This window comes from Anopheles funestus, chromosome X, assembly GCF_943734845.2.
Source record: "Anopheles funestus chromosome X, idAnoFuneDA-416_04, whole genome shotgun sequence".
Taxonomy (NCBI): domain Eukaryota; kingdom Metazoa; phylum Arthropoda; class Insecta; order Diptera; family Culicidae; genus Anopheles; species Anopheles funestus.
Window position 1 is genome coordinate 5,341,994 of NC_064597.1, and position 18,119 is coordinate 5,360,112.

The 18,119-nt window shown below is 44.5% G+C and overlaps 1 protein-coding gene across 2 annotated transcripts; it reads right to left on the reverse strand.

Annotated features, from left to right (window-relative positions):
- Positions 1-162: 162 nt before the first annotated feature.
- LOC125772355 (uncharacterized) lies at positions 163-16,271 on the reverse strand. Of its 2 annotated transcripts, none has more exons than XM_049443984.1 (7): positions 13,360-16,271; positions 8,983-9,029; positions 8,550-8,904; positions 6,674-7,431; positions 6,317-6,577; positions 5,970-6,239; positions 163-5,893 (listed from the first exon to the last, which is right to left on the reverse strand). In XM_049443984.1, the coding sequence occupies exons 1-7, from the start codon at positions 13,426-13,428 to the stop codon at positions 2,224-2,226; spliced, it is 5,430 nt and encodes a 1,809-aa protein (XP_049299941.1). In that variant the 5' UTR covers positions 13,429-16,271; the 3' UTR covers positions 163-2,223. The 2 variants fall into 2 exon arrangements, with proteins under 2 accessions (XP_049299941.1, XP_049299931.1); XM_049443974.1 differs by having other exon boundaries at positions 8,983-9,032.
- Between the last annotated feature and the right edge of the window lie 1,848 nt (positions 16,272-18,119).

The following is an 18,119-nucleotide window of genomic DNA, read 5'->3' on the forward strand; positions in this document are numbered from 1 at the left end:
CTCTTCTTCTCCTACCTTAACTTACCCTTTATAAGAACGTATATCCAGCATTACTTACAGAGCCATTCAATTATGTACCTTAAAGTCAAATAAAAGAAAGCACATAATCAAGTAATGGTAGATACAATCTAATACCTTCAAAAGACATTATTTTTGGGGGCATAATTTTTCTGCATTTATTGATTTAACGTTTAGCGTATCCCTTTTTTTCGATGAAATTGAATGAGTAACTAACTGTACACAGCGGATGGGCTTATTTTTGTAGTTCTTGCTTGTTTTTCTTTTCTTCTCTTCTGAATCCTTGCACGTCACGTGTATTGGTTATCCTTTGCTTCCTACAGTCGGTTTCACTGTTTGCTTCCATCTACCTAGCTTATATACATGCACGGACATATGCACACGAATACGCACACAAAACACACACACACACACACACACGCACAATCGTTTAACATGTATCATTAAAATAAACCTAACATTAATTGGGAAGCCGGCGCGGCCGTGTTGTCAATGGAAATGCAGGTGCAGCATGTCCTTAGCATCTATCCCTACAACTGTCCCTGGAACAAGCGCACGCAAAATGAAGATGAAAAAAAAACAATCATAAACCGCATTGTTGTCCCTAAAACACATCCTTATTATGACGCGCACACACACACACGCGCGAGCCCATTTGCTTCGCCTATGCATTTTGTTTTGTAATTTCGTTATGATTTGTTTTATGCGAGATCATTAACAGTAGGAAGTGTTGCAATGTTTAGGAAATTAGAAAATTGATATAAAGCGGGAGATCAAAAGTTTTTTTTTGTTGAAAAAATGATCACGCAGTGCCAGTGAATGGAACGACCACGAGCTAGCTGAGCGGTTGTCAAAGCCGGAAGGATTCGATTGCCGGGGGCACGTGATGAGAATGCCACTCATGCTCCACCAAGAAGGTAGAGGAGGAGCACAGCGAGCTCTCGTTGCCTGGATCAGGTGGAGTCGAACGGATGCAGCCGTGGATGTTGCCTTAGACCGAGTTCCCTGGAAGCGGATTGACCGACCATGAGCAGGCTAAACAAGCAGAAGAAGAACGACAGAGAAAACGAAGCAATCGTTTCACTGTGCGCTCTGGACATTGGGATAACAAATCATACAAGCGTGATGTTTAACTTGGAATGATAAAAATGTAAAAAAAAAAAATAATAAAAATGCGAACAAGCTTGTTTCGTTCATGGGGTTTTGACTAGGTTTTTACTAATTGAGAAGTAGACAGCGAAGCATGAGCAGCCTGTTTCGAAGGGTATTGTTGTTTTGTTTTACGATTGCACGGTTTCGCTCGCATAGACTATTCTGCCGTCCAAAAGGAAGCTCGAGTGAATGCCCTTTTTGTCCAAATTATTGACACTGCATTATCACTATCAATATGTTTCATCAAATGTTTACTTTAACAAATCAACCAATTATCAACATAATAAAGAAAAACCTTTCCAAGTAAAAGGGAATGTTAATTTTGTAACAGGACGCGTGAAGCTGTAATTGAGCAACGTAACAACCAAAAAAAAAGGGGGGGGGAAGTATAAAAACAAATACAATTTATTGAAATGCATGCACAGAGTAACGTAAATTTTGTTTCCAAAAATTGAACAATTAAGAATAAGCGTGGGGATTAATTTGCTAGGACCCCAAAAAACAAAAACAAAACCATAAAGCTGCTTTCCTTGATTTATCGTTTCATTATTGCACCATTGACGTTGTTCAGTAAACGGGATTTTGCTAAATAAGGTAATACCACGTGGGACGTGACAGGAAAAAAAAAGAGAAAGAGAATGTGCCGCGCGCTTGCGAGTCACAACAAAAACTTGAGCGCTTTCTATACATCGTTAATAATAAATATATTTATATATAAAAATGAACAACGTCACAATCGAGAAAAAAAAAAACAAAAGCTATAAAATATATTGTTGACTGTTTGTGCTAGCTTAAACTTCATCACTTAAAGGTGTTGCGCCAAAAGCGAAAACCAAAAAAAAAAGTATCAAATGGTCCCTTGGCCATAATTGGACCTTTTTTTCTTTTGAACACGGTACAAAAGTAGAATAGAAAGCAAAAAAGGTGAGGAAAAAACATCGCAAAACCACTAAGATTGTCCTAACGACGTCTTGGATGTGGGTGGGGCGCGGGGGGAGGGGGGGAACCAACAATCAATGTTGTCTCAAGCTGGTGGATAAAGCGACTGGGGTTTCACATCGTGTTGTAAGCGTTCGCTGTGACAGTGGCCGATGGGCCAGTTGTACCGGATACGCCCGGTCCCGGTGCCGTACCGATGTGACGATGCTGCTGCAGCTGTCCAATGTTGTACTGATGATGCACCAGATGATGATGGTGATGCACATGCAGGTGATGATGGTGATGCCTTGCGCTGGGGCTTATTTTTGCCAGCGGATGCGTTCTACCATGCTGCTGCGGTCGTTTACCACCCACCGTACCGATAGCGACACCGTCGCCAGGTCCACCAGACTGTAGCATTATGCGCGTGTTGTTATTATTTCTGGTATTACTGTTGCTGTTAGTACCAACACTCGGTCCGGACGATACGCGACCCGATTGTACGTTGTTATGCGTGGTGTTGCTGCTACTGCTGCTACTACTGTTATTATTATAGGATACGGTGGCGCTTCCACCATTCCCACTCTGTTGCGGTATCACTAATCCACGAACGAGCGGCGGTACCGGTGGTCGCATCGACTCATCAAGCCGCCACTGTGTGGTGGAGTGAGACAGCAGATTAGCGGTTGGTGCAAACGGTTTACCCTGTTTGAGTGGTTCGAATACCGAACGTGGACGCTGCGTTCGGGACAGTGAATTGCTGCCAGTCGTACGCGTACGGGGACCTTGCACTTCATACCGATCGACAAGATCGCGTACCGTCACATCCTCGGGTGGTGTGATGCACTGGTGAATGTTTTTACCTCCTGCCGGTCCTGCGACGGTCGCCACCCCCGGCACCGGTGATGATGATGATGGTGAGGTGGACATTACGGAGGAGGATGAAGACGGGATAACGGTGGTGGAGGAGATGGTAGAAACCGGTTGAGCGCCGGACGGTCGCTTCGTTTGACTGCCCATCGCTACGTGCACCGCAACCGGTGACGATGGAAGCGAACGTACCTTTTTCGGCCCTTGCCTACGGTCGTTCGATTTCGCCTCAAAGCTCATCTTTAAATTTCTCACCTTACCCGCATTAAACGTATCCTCCTCAACAGCACCATCACCGGTCTCTTGGTGCTGCTGGCGATCACCAGTACGAAAGCTTACCCGCAAACAGTACGAACCGGTTCCTTCCCCCGTACCGGCAAACGAATGCTGATGGTTAAGCTTAACCTGTCGCTTCGCAGGCAACGGTTCGGTTACTGTGTGCGGTTCAACCACCCGGCTGGCTGGTTCCGCGTAAAGGTTGTACGAATCCGGTGCTGAGGCTGATAGGCGTGCGTAACTCGACGAAACCATTCCCTGCCGTTCGCGTACGGTATGCGGATGATAGCCTTCCACCTGTCCCAGCTCATCTTGTGCAGTTTTTCGCGTTTGTGAATGTTCGTCTACCGGTGCGGGTGCGGCCTCCTCACCCGTTGTCGCTTTTTCTACTAATGCGGACGGTGTCGGCTGCAGGGATGATGCTGTCCCGGGCGGCGCGTTCCATTTTAGTGTTCCACACGCAGCATTCGTACTGCGCTGCTCGATGCGTTTCTTCGTGCGTTTCACCGTCCCAGGATGCCACGGTATTTCTTCCCTTTCCTCGATTACCGCCGCACTGCTACTGTGCACCACACCGGACGGACCGGGTGTGGACCCTAGCCGCCGGACTTGACTAATGCCACCGATCCGTCCCGATTCATCCGTACCGGTACAGCTCGAATCACAGCTACTCCACGAACTTTGGCGCATAACGCCCTCACGCGATGTTTTGCCGGGACAGCAGTTTGATGGCTCTGGGAGTTCCGGTGTAATTTCACCAAGCTCGCTACTGTTCGCACCACCACCATCGCTGTTTGTTGGTTCCGCAAAACCCCCACCAGGGCACTGTTGAATGATTTGTGCGGAAGACGTCCAACAGATTGGTTCGTTCGGTCTGCCGTCGGTCTCTCCGGGATCCCACTGTTCCGGATTGTTCGTACCTTTAGCATCATCACCTTTAGCGTCCGGTGCCGACGGTGTATCTTTCGGTTCGGGAACATCCTTCCGAGTCGCTTCACGAATGGCTGAAGCAACGGCAACTGCTGCCGCTTCCGCTGCTACGGATGCGATCGGTATCGGAACGACGGTCGACAGTATTGCGGCCGGATCGGTTAGCAGTGGCGGTGGTGCGACCGGTATATTGCTACTGCTATTACACTCTAGCTCGTTAACGATTGTTTTCACCGTGGATCCCAAGGTTGCTGAAGACGACGGTACGGTGGATGGCACTGTTGCGGCAGGTGGCTGACCGGTGACGCCGGAACCCGGCTCATGCGGCCCAATGCTGCTGCTGCTGCTGCTGAGGAACAGTTTCCGGGAGATACTGTCCCCGCGCGCTATGGTCGTGGTTGACGAACCCGTACCGGTCGTTGCCAGGCTGGAAGAAACCTTTTTCCGTACCTCGTTCGCTGGCAGCTTGTCCTGCAAGTGCACTATCTGGTTCGGGGAAACGCTGTAGTTCTGCCCGTTGCCGCACGGCATCCGTATCGTTTTCGTTTCCGTACAGGGTGAACGCATCTCGAGCGCACCACCGTGCAGATGTTCCAGTGAGTAGCTTTGTTGCTTTCGGCGCCCGGAACCGGCGGAACCGACCGCCGTCACGCCGGCATACGGTTCGGCTTGATTGTCCAGTTCGAGCATGGTGCGGGTACGTGATGCTCTCCTAGCGGAGGCCGGACAGGCTTGTTCGGCGTACGCAAGAGAGGAAACGTCAAAATCATAATTACCGGACCAGCGAGGATTTAACGAGTCGGGCGATAGACTTTTGTGGCGCTTTAATGCACCGGAACCGCGCGTACAAACACGGCCTTCGCAAGGGTTAAACAGCTTGTTGCCGGCCGCCGGTAGAAAGAGATTGGCCATAATTTTGTTGTGCTTCGATCTAACGCACGGATTGGCGGGAAACGCCATTTGTTGTTCCGGTTGCGTTTGTGTACTGTTCGCCGGTTGTACGTGCTGCTGCTGCTTTAAGTGTTGCTGATGGGCGGGTTGCAATTTCGTTTGACGTGCCCTTGCACGTCCCCGACCAGGACCAGAATCTCCTTCATCTTCCCCTTCCGGTGCTATTGCATATTCGGTCTTCTCAACACCATCACCAGCCGAAAGATTGACATCGACCGTTTCAACAATATGGCTTGCCTTCCCTACCGTGGACACTAGCAGTACACCGTTCGCGGTTTGCTTTTTCCCACCGGACTGACCACCACCGGCACCGTTCAGTGCCTGTATCAACGGCGTCGGTTCACTGCCCGGTAACGAGCGTCCCTCCTTTGCACCGGCCAGCTTCAGGTTCGTTTCGCTCTTGCTGCGTTGGAGCTTTTCCTTGTTTTTCATCGCATCCAGCATACCCTGGTACGTTTCGAGCTGCATCAGAAAGTTCTTGTTCGGTTTGATACAGCTGCGCTTCTCCTTGACGTGGCGCAGCGCATGATCAAAGTTCCAACCGTTCGCTTTCATCGCGTACGCGATCACGACCGATGCCGACCGGCTGATACCCATTTTACAGTGCACAAGTACCTTCGAACCTTCCATCTTGGCGCGCGAGATGAACTTGAACGTGTTGTCCCAGTGCCGCAACAGATCCGTTTTCTCATCATCGTACACACGGACGTTGCAATAATGAAAGAGCCCGGGAAAGAAATTGTCTATCTCGCGTGTTACGTTCAGTATGTGATGGACGCTGTTGAATGTTTTTTTTTGGGAGAAAAAAAACAGCGATTAGTATCGAAATTTAAGTTTAATCGATGCACACATACCCGTTACGCTGCAGCTCCTCCAGGTTGCTTGCGTTCCACTCCGAACCGAGATACACGTGGTCGAAAATCTCCGTCGGCGCATCCATCTGTCCGAGGATGACGAGCATTTCGGCATCGATGAACGGTTTGTACTCGCCCAGATCCATATCCAGCAACTCCTCCAGCCGGCCGCGTATAAACTTCGACGTAACGTCGTCCAGATCGACAGACATCATCACCTCCTTCAGCTTGGAACGTATTACGCTTTCCGTTTCCTCACGCTCGGTTGGTCTGTAACAGTGGAGTAGATAAGGGAAGCACAGTATAGTGGCCAGTAGCTGCCGTTTGTTTGCCCGCAAAACACCTACTTGCTACGTATTGAGCCCGGCGACGGTGGCCGCCGGCTTTCGAGAGAGTCCATAGCGTTCCATTCGTTCAGACAGGAACGGTCCGAATCAATGTGCGCCTCATAGTACGACACCCAATCGTGGGATGGTCCGCCCGCGAAAAAATTGTGCTCACGCGCCTTAAACGATGCCTTGTGCAGCGTCTGCAGTGCGGACCACATTGCCTGCACCGAGACCGGCTTAAAGATGTGCTGCTTGCCGCACGAACTCACGCTAAAACCTCTGAAAAAGACAAAACACCGAAGAAAAAAATAGAATTAGAAGGTGAAATATAAAAAATTCTTTAACTTCTTTTAGTAATTCACGTGACATACGTACCCATCACCGTCTAACCGTATGGAGGTATCGGCGAGTACTTTCAGCACCAATCCCACCGTCGTACGTTCGTTGCAATCAATGCCGAGGAGACAGGATTCTTCGATCTTTTTCCCACCTTCGACGGTGATGGCACTGTTGCTGTTCGAATGCTGGTTCTGGTATTGTTGATTTTGCAGCTCCCCCTGGCTGAAGGCGCTTGCGGATTCGTGTGGGCAGTCTACTTTATCGCCGATCGTCGCATCGTCCGTACCGGGCGTACCTTCCAAAGGTTCACCAACCGGGTCGGTGCTGCTGATGCCCGACGGTGCCATCTCAACCGTTCCAGTGCTATTAATTAACCTACTATTAGTTTTACTATCACATTGATCACTCCTACACGGCACGTGTCCATCGGGCAAACGACCGCTGCTGCTGATGGAACCAACATTCAGGACACAGTTGTCCAGACTGGACACAAACGTATCAATGCCGGCAAATGTTTCGCTGGTGCAGCTACCGTGGCGCATATGGGCCGCTGTTACCGTGCCGGACAGTGGCGGGCAGGTGCTACGACCAAAGTGTTGCGACGCGGTTGGCGTGACGATCGGTACCGGCGTCGCTGACAATGGCCACGATGAGATGTTACCGTTTGTGGTGCCGGTGCTTCCGTTGCCGGTAAGGTACAGCGTGCCGGTGTTATGGCGTTTGCTTGTAACGGTGCGCGATACCACGACCAAATACCTCGTACGACCCGTCCGTAAAGATTCCAGTTTTACAGCCTGTATAGAATGGTACGTCAAAGCAGATGTTTAGTATGCATATTGTTGTAAACCATACATGAGAGTTGCGGAATCCACGAAACTCCAGAAAAATTATAGGAAACTTTACTCCCAACGAAGGAAGAAAACCTTAGTCAGGAATTGGAAGCAATTCGATTGAAGATTTTGAACAAACTTAAGAAACAATGGCAGAATCTTTGAAGAAAACTGAAAGAAAATGTATGAAAAACTTTCAGACAGTCACTCTCTTCAGACTATACATAAAACTGTGGAAAACCTCAATACAAACTTCGAGAATTCCTACACAAAATTCCTCAAGGATTTGTGGAATGTTGTTGGAAAATCGAAAAATCGTAACATCGGCACCGGGGACTCGTCACACGAGTTAACACTGATATCAACTCCAGAGACGCCCACTAAAACAACGCGATAATCTACAGAGCATTGTAGCTCCATAGACCCATAGCTCCAAGACTCCATACAGAGCTCCAAAAATAGAATAACACTGAAAACCCTGAAGACAATTATGGACAACTGCTAGAATATTTGGGAAAAGTTGAAAAGAAAGGTTGCCGATATATTTAGGAAAAGCTGGGTGGAAACTGAGGAAAACTCCTCATAACACAGAGCTGGAATATCAGTGAAATTGTTGGAAAGCCACTATCTTAAGATCCTGAAGAAAGCTGTATAAAACTCCACAACAAACTTCAAGAATTCATACACAAAATTCCTCAAAAAATTGTGGAATACTATTGGAAACCTATGATGAAATTCAACTAAAAATCTTTGGACAAAATCTGAGGAAAAATGAGGAACATTATTTTGAGGAAAAAGTGCATTGAAACCTAAGCAAAACTCCGCTAAGACCTGAAGAATTCTAATGCAGAAACTTAAAAAAACATGATCGACACCGGATCGACACTGTCGGAGTCAACTTCAGAAGGGGTTGCGGAGTAAATTCCACAGTCGACAGGATGCGAATCCGGTGTTGACTCCGGATTGTTTTTGAAGACGGAATTCGGTTTTCCTTTGGTGAACCTCCGCTCGGAAACTCCCATCACAACACGGCATCAAAACACTTGCATCAAGTACAAAGATTTCCTGTGCATTGTACGTACCATCTTGAGCGTTTCCTCCGGCCGCAGTAAACAAAACATCGACTGTAGGTGCTGTTGAATATCGGATGAGGAAGAACTGCTACCACTGCTGCAGGCAGACGTCGGTCGACTGGCTGCCTTATCCTCAACCTTACTCTCGCCGGTTTCCACTGCACCGGCACCATATCTATGCGCTGATTCGTCATTTAAAACGCTCTCCAACGTGCTGGAATTACTGACGCTGACAGTAATACGGGACGCCGTGATGTTCGTCGCTCTAACTTGATCCTCGCACGAGGCACGAAGATGCTCGTTTGACCCAAGCATCAAGGCTACGGTCTCTTGACTGGTTCTGAGCTTCTGGCATTCGCTACGGCTGAAATGGGGGGATGAAAAAAACAAAAGAAAAACATTTAATTCGATTATTCACCAATCTTAGGTTCAGTTAACTTACCTATTATTTACATTAGATGCCTCTTCATCGTCTGGCGTATGCAAACTCTGCTTATGTTTGGAGCAAAACGCGACATCCATCATGGAAGTTGAAAAAAATATTACAAATGAAAAGGGATGTTAAAATTCCATGTGAACTATTAAAGGACAAGTTTAGCTGTCTTCTCTCTCTTTCTCTCTTCTTGGCTCTCTAAGGCATGCCGACCATTTCTGGCTTATTGGACTTATTTTTACCACATAGCTGGATAGCCAAGTCCTTTTCCTACAGGGGAACGGTCCGGATGGGATTCGAACCCAGTTCGTGTCGTTTGGAACCCGCGCCATTTATCACATACACCACCATGTGTGCTTGCTCCACCATAGTTTTTTTTTCGTATAAAATCATCTGCGTTGTAGCGCTCGAACATACGAGTGCATTATCACACAGCGAACACATTCCACTGCCCAGGAACTGCATTCCGGAAGACAAGGCAAGGCAAAACACAACAACAAAATGTGCTGATTCCAGCGAATGGTTCTGGTGGAATTTTTGATAAGCAAAGCATCGATTTGATGTAAATAAGCAAAATCCGATGCGATGGTTGACATTTTTTCATTGATGCAGGAATTTCACAAACGGTATCACACGGCCAGAAAACATTCCACAATTCCCATCACAAATAAATTAAAAAAAAAAACTATTCCAAATCTCACATACCCAACAGACTCTGGTGCTGGTCACCACAAATCGCACCACACCAGGCGAAGGGAGAAAAATATGGACACGCACCAACCACCCAGCAGCCGACACATACACTGTTACTCCTACGCACAAAAGCCCCCGGTGGCCTCCCCCCCTCCCCTCGGTCGGCATTACTTTCGGAACACGCGTGCACCGTGAAGGCCATCGGAAAGAAACGGAAAGCGAGGCTCACGAATATGTGTTGCATCAACGGTGAAACGTTACACGGGGCTGTATTTGTTACAAACCCCCTCTCTGCGTGAGGCCATATGTTTTGCGAATGTATGTCTTTTTTTTTTGAGGGGATGAGTTGAAATAAAATTTCATCCATTTATTGCTATTAGTAGTGTTTGAGTTGCAATCATCGCCTAACAAGGATGACACTTGTAACCAGATAAATGTCACAACGTATACTTTTACTTTTTAATGTGCGTTAAAAACTAATCAAAACGTTAAAAATCAAATTCTCCCAAATTAGGTCACAAGAAAGCATTTTTTTTTTTTAGTTTGGTAAACAACAAAATTCTTTTCAAAACAAAAAAAGAAAAATGCACAAGAAGTTGCATATGTGTGTGTGTCTGTGTGTCGAAATTCAACGACCATCGGGGGCACTTCTTTTTCGTTGCTATTAATTTATTGCTTTCCGTTTTCGTTGCACATCGCCTGTCCTTCACCAGTCATGTTCAATCATTATCAAGCGTGTCGACATAAATCGAAATATTGTTTCAGCTTTCAGATTAAATTGTGAATCCACCGTTTTGCACACGGCAAAACCGTTTTTGTGCCTGTGCAAGTTCTTTCTCCACGCATCGTGTGCAGGATCGTGTGCAGATCGACGCTCAAAAGTGCATCCAAACAAGCATCTAATAAAAAAAAGTGCATTGTTCGCTGTATTCGCGCGCACTCAGACAGATAAATGCGCTTGGACGATCGAAGCAACAAAAAAAACAGGAAAGAGGAAAACACATTTACAACACGGCGCTATAAATATTTGCGCTCGGGTCGATCGTAAAAATGCATGCTTTTTAACCCTTCGGAGACATAAAAAAAAACCTGTCAATGGTTCATCGATTCATGAGTTACTGCAACCGGTTCGATTATACGTTTAATGAGTTTATTCTCGGCCGCCTTTTATTTTATTGCCGATCGCGGTGTCAGCTGAGCGGGAAACGGTGTTTAAAGATCTTTGTGTATTTATTAAGCTGTCGCAGTTACATTTCTTCGTGTGATCAGATCTTTGCATAATAATAATTTTTGCTTCCACTAACATGGTAAAGTTGTTCGATTTTTGCAGCTGTTGTTCTAGCTCGAGACTCGGTCAGTATCGGTAATATAACGTCAAACACACATGACACGATTGGACAAACAGATCGGTCCGTGTCGTGCTCTCCAAACACCCTTTTGCCTTCAGTTTTGCGAACATGTTTATGATCTGTGTCCATCGGCTGAGAAGCTGCCCTAATAAACAGCGCCGGGGGAAAAAAACAACATCCACACACACACGCGGTGGATGGTGTTTTAGGGCAGACGAATTCTAATTTTAGTCCCGCATGCGACTCGGGCAAAATGCGACCGTCCTTCAGTCAGTCCGCTTCCTTGTTGGCGCCCACCAAAACGGTAAGAGAGAGGTCTAAGGCAATTTTAATACTGCTGCTCTTGAATGTGCATTCTTCTCCGTCTGCTACCAGCTGCAATTGGACAGAAGTTTGTAAATTTGTTTGTCTTATTATGGCCAATGAGGGTGAGGAAAGAAAGGCGGTTAGCAGCATGCTTTTATTTTATGCAATTTTCTCCAAAGGGAATGTTTGAAGATCATCACATCCATTGGGACTTGGAATTGTAGATTGTTTTTTTTTGGGGGTTTTTATTTTACCCCCAAAAGAAACCCTTCTTCTCAAGGGTCATCCTCATCATCACATAGTACTAATGTTTTAATGTTTCCTTTTATGTTTTTCGATCTGTAATACGCAGTATACGCTTGTAGTTTGCACATATTTGCGCTACACGATTCTTCTTTGTGACGCAGCAAAGCGATGCACACAGTCCCGCTGCCGGCAAATGAAAGTTACCAACGGGTCCTATAGCGGTGCGTGAACGACAGATATGTGCAGCGACCTAAAAATACAAAACAAAACAGGAAATACTACCAATAACCGAGATCGAGACAAAACAAAAAAAACTTGTGCCCAGGACATATAAAGAGAGAAAGAGCGAGAATGTGTTTTGCTAAACCTGTTTTTTCTGTGCCATTTTTATTGCATTTCGCTTTTAAAAGACCATTTTAAAGATACCCCTTTTTTCTGTACTTGGCTTGTGGGACACATGACTTTTTTTGCTTCCTCTCGTCTACTCACATCATGGCGGCTGTACTTCCAGACAGTTCACCAATCGATCATGATCAGTTAGTGGGGATTTTTGTTGCGCCTCGGAACTTGACCTACTTACTTTAACCTTTCAAGCAAACATCGGCTTTTTTAGCTCCTCCGAACTGAAGGGATCAGTTTCCCAATAAATCTTCCCTTCTACTAGGTTCTATTGAGGAATCTGAATATGTTTTTAATTTATTTTTTGATTATCGGCAAGAATGAGATCACAGATATCCGAGCCAAAAAAAGTCTTAAGTTCATCATTAATCCCCAAAATAAAAATTTAGTGATCTTGTGATGAGAATCACAAGGTGTCTAAGGTCTAAGGTGGATTCACTCCTGAGTCCCTAAAAGACACTAACGAGTTTATACTCACTCATGAGTTAAATAACTCACTCACCGTAAAGAGTCGTGACTCATGAGTGAAAAGATTGTTTGATGAGTTACACAACTCACTCGTGAGAAGTGAGTTGAATCTCATATGAGTTACAACAACTCTTGGTGGACTTAACTCACTCATAAGAAAGATTTAACTCACTCATTCTCATTCTCATTTATTTATTTTTTTGCTCGGTTAGAACGGCCTGGCCGTATCAAGACTTATTTTACCACGTAGCAGGATAGTCAGTACATGCTAAGGGGAGACGCGGTCCGGGTGGGATTTGAGCTCCAGTCCTGTCTTGTGGGCCGGCGCCGTTTATCACATACACCACCGGGACGCCCCCTCATTCATTTAGTCACAGAAACAATTTACTAGTGTTGTGCTTATTGAATCTTTTGAAAAGAGTCATTCATATGAATCGTCAGTGAAAAGTCATTCAAGTCATGAGTCGACTCCAAACAGATTTATGAATCCTCGAAGATTCATGAATCTTTTATAATTCCTTGCTAACTAATTTTCATTAAAAGTGCTGTGTGGGGGTGACCATGATCATCATGATCATCAGATCATGAATCTGATTCAGATTCACCCAATACTCAATTTGCAGATGGTGACTCTTAACACTGGAAACCGGATTGACGATGGATAGAAGACGACGAAAAAACAAATCCGATTTCTCTTACATGTTTCACCAAGTACGTAGATGGACCGTGTTAATGTCCCTCTCTCCCCCATTATGCCTTAATATGCACCCATCAAGGATACGTGAGATCATCAAGGTGACCAGTGTAAACATCCATACCAGGATACCTGAAAAAGGGGATGTGTATGGACGGAATCAATGGTACAAATGTGAACCCAGTTTTGGTAACCGAGAGGTTTTAATTTACCGACTTCTTTGCTACCTACCGGATTGGAGTCGTCCTGATTGCTGATGGGTTGTTGCTGCTGACTTGTGGCCAATGCCATAAGGACCATGCGTTCGCGTGTTTCGAACGCACACACACACACACAGTTGTATATATTTTTAATACATAAATATTGCCACCGTTAGTAGCAGTGTAGCAAGAGCATGCCGAACATCGCTAACAGTAAGGACATAGTCTCTTCTTACGCAAAGGACCAGCTTCGTACAAGAAGGATTTCTATCTTGCGTTGCGGATTGATTGTGAAACCACATTTGGGGGGCGTTTTTTTTTGGTTGATTGGGTTGATGTGTCCCCTTTTTGCTGTTCAAAACCTTTGCCTTCTGTCCGCGTGCTGTTGTTTCATCTTCTTCCTCTGTTTATGCTGCTGTTGACAGTGTTGATTACTGCGGCACACACGCACACCGCACGCACACACACGGCACACATTTTAACGTACAAAATTACACACACATACGCAAGGTAAACAAATACTGGGTTCTTCTGGCATGAATCGATGGCTGTCTGCCTTCCACACCCCGCGGGGGATTGCTGCACCCTTCTGTATTATGCTCGACACACATACACAAAAAAACGCACACACACACGTACAGATGCGCCAGCGCGATGTAATGGGACGGGTTTTACGCGGGGGTAGATTTTTCCCTTTTTTTCGGCTTAAAATGGGTCATGCTTGACAGACACAGTAAACACACATTTCTAGCACTGTTCCAACAGGAAGGATGGTGCATTTGTATGGTAGCATGGTTACCTTTTTGCTTTCAGGATACACCGCAAGGATACACGCAAACACAGGTGCGCTCGCGCACACACACACACCGATCGCACAGAAACGAACCAAACAAACAAACAAAAGAAAACACACCGAACGCGTTTTTTCACACCAAACTTGTGCTTTCGGTCACAAATACACCCATTTGTTGCTATCACGAGTACGGGGTGGGGTGGGGGGGTGGTTGGGGGTTGGAAGGTGGGCTGGTGTAAATGCTTTCTTCCAGTTGCGGTCTGTTGTTGTTGTTGTTGTTGTTACCGTGTGGTCGCACAGTCATCATTCCTACCCTTGCGTACGCACACACCACTACACCGCCACTGCTGCTGCCGAGAGCCCAAAAAACGCATCCGCACAAGAAAAAGGGTGATGACCATCACCACACCACCACCACCAACGGTGGTAAAGGGGGTGGTAAAGGTTTTTGATTGAAACGGTCTGTCACTTTGCCGCTCTCTTTCGCACCCACATTCTGCTACTATTTGTTTCTCTTTCTCGCTCTCGCTCTTCACATACTATGGTCCTATTTTTTTTTTGTTTTTTTTGTGGTGCGTGCAACCCCGTGTTTGGGGCGTTTTGGGGGGGGGGGATCGTTTCTTTGATTGTGGATGATTCCCCGGGATCGGTGGCCGTTCTGATCAAGGGATTTTTTTTTCTTTTCTCGGGGAATAAAATTGGTTACATTTTTTTGTTGTTTAATGTCCACACACTTCCCTTTGGCCGCACCACACCAATGGCGTCCTTCTTTCACTGCACGATGGCCCAATATGGCCTTCACTTCACGTAGTGGGAATAGTGGCGTGGATTTTCCACAAAGGTAAACCACATTTTGTAGTAACGTATCCTGTCAATGTGGCCCTTTTATATACACACACCAACACACAGAAGCAGCATAAACACTGCTGGATACTTCTTTCAGCAGCTGGAGCGAATGTATGCTAAGCAGCTACTGTCGCCGTTTTTTTTTATGATTTGTTTGCCATTTCATTCCTGCTTTTGTTTGCAGTGAGGTTTATTGCACTTGGCGCCTGGATGGCCTTACAGGGTGTAGTTGTGTGCGTGTGTGTTTGTGCTTTGCTCCTTGTTTGGATCAACCCTTCAAACGATGAATTGGTTATTGCAGGAATAAATAGTTGATTGAAGGGAGCACTTTCTTTCGCTTTTGCACACTGGTTCTACTTCTTCGCTTTTTTTTCTGCTATTTCCCCACACTTGTTACACACCCCTTGTTTCCTGCCGTTCTTCGTTGTCTTCAACCCGTTACTACGCGGTTTTGCAGTGCACTATTGTCGTGGAAATTTGGCTGAGTTTCCAATCGCGCGGCTAGTTTCCATCCGTACAACGAATGGATGCTTGCGTTCTATTGTTTTTTTTTTTGTTTGTTCAACTAGTTTAGGACGCAAGAGCAGGATATAGTTTTGGTTCGATCTATTACTCGTAGCGACACATACCGTGTGCAGTGTGTGCACCGTACGACGATACCACACAGCAACAGCAGCAAACCTCGACGGCCATTTTGACAGTTTGCCTCTAAGGATTGTAGCTGGCTCGCTTTGGTACACATTTCTATTATATTGGTAGCTCTCTCTTCTTATGCTACACTTCTTGCGATGGTTTCCTCTTTCTTCCTTCTGCACGGTATAGACCATCTATACCCATGTCCATGGTAAGTTTATGTTACTCTTTTATTGCTCTCTTTCTACGCACCCGCTGCCCACTCTTTCGCACCAATGTGCTCCATATAAGTGCGTTGCCCCATGCGTCGATGTTGTTAACGCACAGGCCGATAGTTTTTCCTTTCCCATTCTGGTACACGGGGTTGGGAGAAAGAGAGGATATCCTTTGACTTTTGTCGACACATTTTCCATGGAAATAGGCAATCGGAGTTGAGTGCTAGAGTAACATTTTTCCTTTAGATTTATTTTATGTTAATTTATCTGCTTTTCTGGCGAGAAATCTTTATCATTTAGCTAACAAAATGCTTGACGTTTCATAACAGTTGTTAACATTTTTATGTCATCGTTGATGGTATAATAAAGGATGAGAGTTGTTCGATTGTTTGATTTTCGAACCGATTTGATTACGATTCGTTCCATTTTTTGAAAAAACGATTCTGTTTCCCCACAGTTGTGAGCAATATTATCGTCGAATTAGATTTGTTAAGCCCTTCTGTCCCTTCATCAAAAGAATATGAATACTTTTTGTATTTTTTATTAACTTTTGAAAAGAGGAAACAGTTTAAATTTTGTAGATATTTTGATTATAATGCGTTGCAAGCATGGCTTTCTCAAACGAAAACTGTAGTTCATAATGATCAACAAATAAAATTGGTTTTTAAATAATACGTGAAAAATCAACGAGAATAATTTCCCTTTGCATGATTTCATAGCATTTATTTATTTATTGTTTTCAATGTTGCCGCTATGTGACAATTAGTGACCCCCTGATGTCACATATAAACGAACGCACGGTTTCATAACATCAACATGTTGTTCAACATGTTGAACTGCGTTGCTTCGCTACAATTGGTGGTGCTCCACTAGTGATGTGCATTTCGGAACGTTCTATTCTGGCTGACGAGCTGGTTCGGAACTAAAGACTCTGGAACACCTTCCGTTACAATAGCTCCGCAGTCGGCTAATCGCATCGTAAATAAAGTCAAACCAACGACACCGGATAACTGATCAAATCCAGTCCAGACCGGAGATCAAATCCCATCCGGACCATCTCGCTCTGTATAGAAAAAATTTTTTTTTGTGAAATTTTGAAAAAAAATTAAAAATTGATTTATTTAAATGCGAATTTGTTGCAATCAGTTTCTTTTCACTTAAATAATGCTTCAAATATAAAAAAATAAATAAAAAAATCGGAATAAAATTTAAAAAAAATTTTCAACTCGAAAATTTCATAAGGCTTACCCCTTACGTTTTTTTTTGAGAAATTTTGCAAAAATATTTAAATTGATTTATTTTAATGCCAATGCAACCAATGAGTTTCTTTTCACTCAAATAATGTTTTAAATAAAAAAAATAATAAAAGAAATTAAAAAAATCTATCAGTTTGAAAATCTCCTAAGGTTTATAGCCTTATAAATGACTTAGGCGTTTATGCCGGGTTTTTTATGACTCCGAAATGAGCCGTTACTTCGGAGTCGGATCCAAACCTTTTTTTTGATATTTTTCCCATCCCTAGTGCTAACGTACAGATAAAAGAAATAAGACACGTGTGACGAACGCTCTCAAACGTTTGCTGTTCAGTTCAAAAACAAAAACAATAGCCCTTCAGCTATTTATCTGGACAGGTGTTTGTTACTCAGTCATTCATGGATGTTGGAGACGAAAGAATTCCTTAGGTATCAAAGTCTCTATAAGACATTTCAACAACAAAATTCCTGGATGTTCGTCAAAGAATGAAAAATGCTTGCTGCCGGTTCAAGATAGCTCATACGTCTGAACGGCGCTTAACGTAAAGGTAACGAACTTCAAGCATTTATGGTTTTAGTGCGATCGTAAAATATGTAAATAAAATAATAAATGATGTAAGTACACCTGTAATTTATTGTAATTGCATCACGAATATTCAAACAACCTGTAAATAAAGAAATAAAGAAAAGATGATAGTTCATAGCGACAGTTACAACAAAAAATAACATATGCTACCTGAACTTTCAGAGTGAATAAGGAATTAGTATAAAAAAAATTAAATGCGTACAAAGGACAAAGATAAATACTGAACGAATCGAAGGCCATTGGGTAAAGCAATAAACATACTCAAATATTATTTCAATCCGCAAGCCTGAAAAAAACCTTCAAATAATGATCGTTTACAAAAGCGAACAAAAAACATACAGACATTTTAAATCAACTTGATTGGACTGGAAAATTGACTTCAATTTTTAACTGATGCATTCATTAACTGAAACGATTGCATTAACACGTGGTTTGGCTTTGCTCAGATGACTTTGGCCGAAGAGT

Excerpts from the sequence above, each read along its gene's own strand:
- LOC125772355 (XM_049443974.1), bottom strand. The coding sequence starts at position 13,428 with ATGGTCCTTATGGCATTGGCCACAAGTCAGCAGCAACAACCCATCAGC. Across the intron at positions 7,432-8,549 it reads CGGAGGAAACGCTCAAGATG|GCTGTAAAACTGGAATCTTT; the intron begins GTACGTACAATG and ends CATTCTATACAG. Across the intron at positions 6,240-6,316 it reads CCGGGCTCAATACGTAGCAA|ACCAACCGAGCGTGAGGAAA; the intron begins GTAGGTGTTTTG and ends CCACTGTTACAG.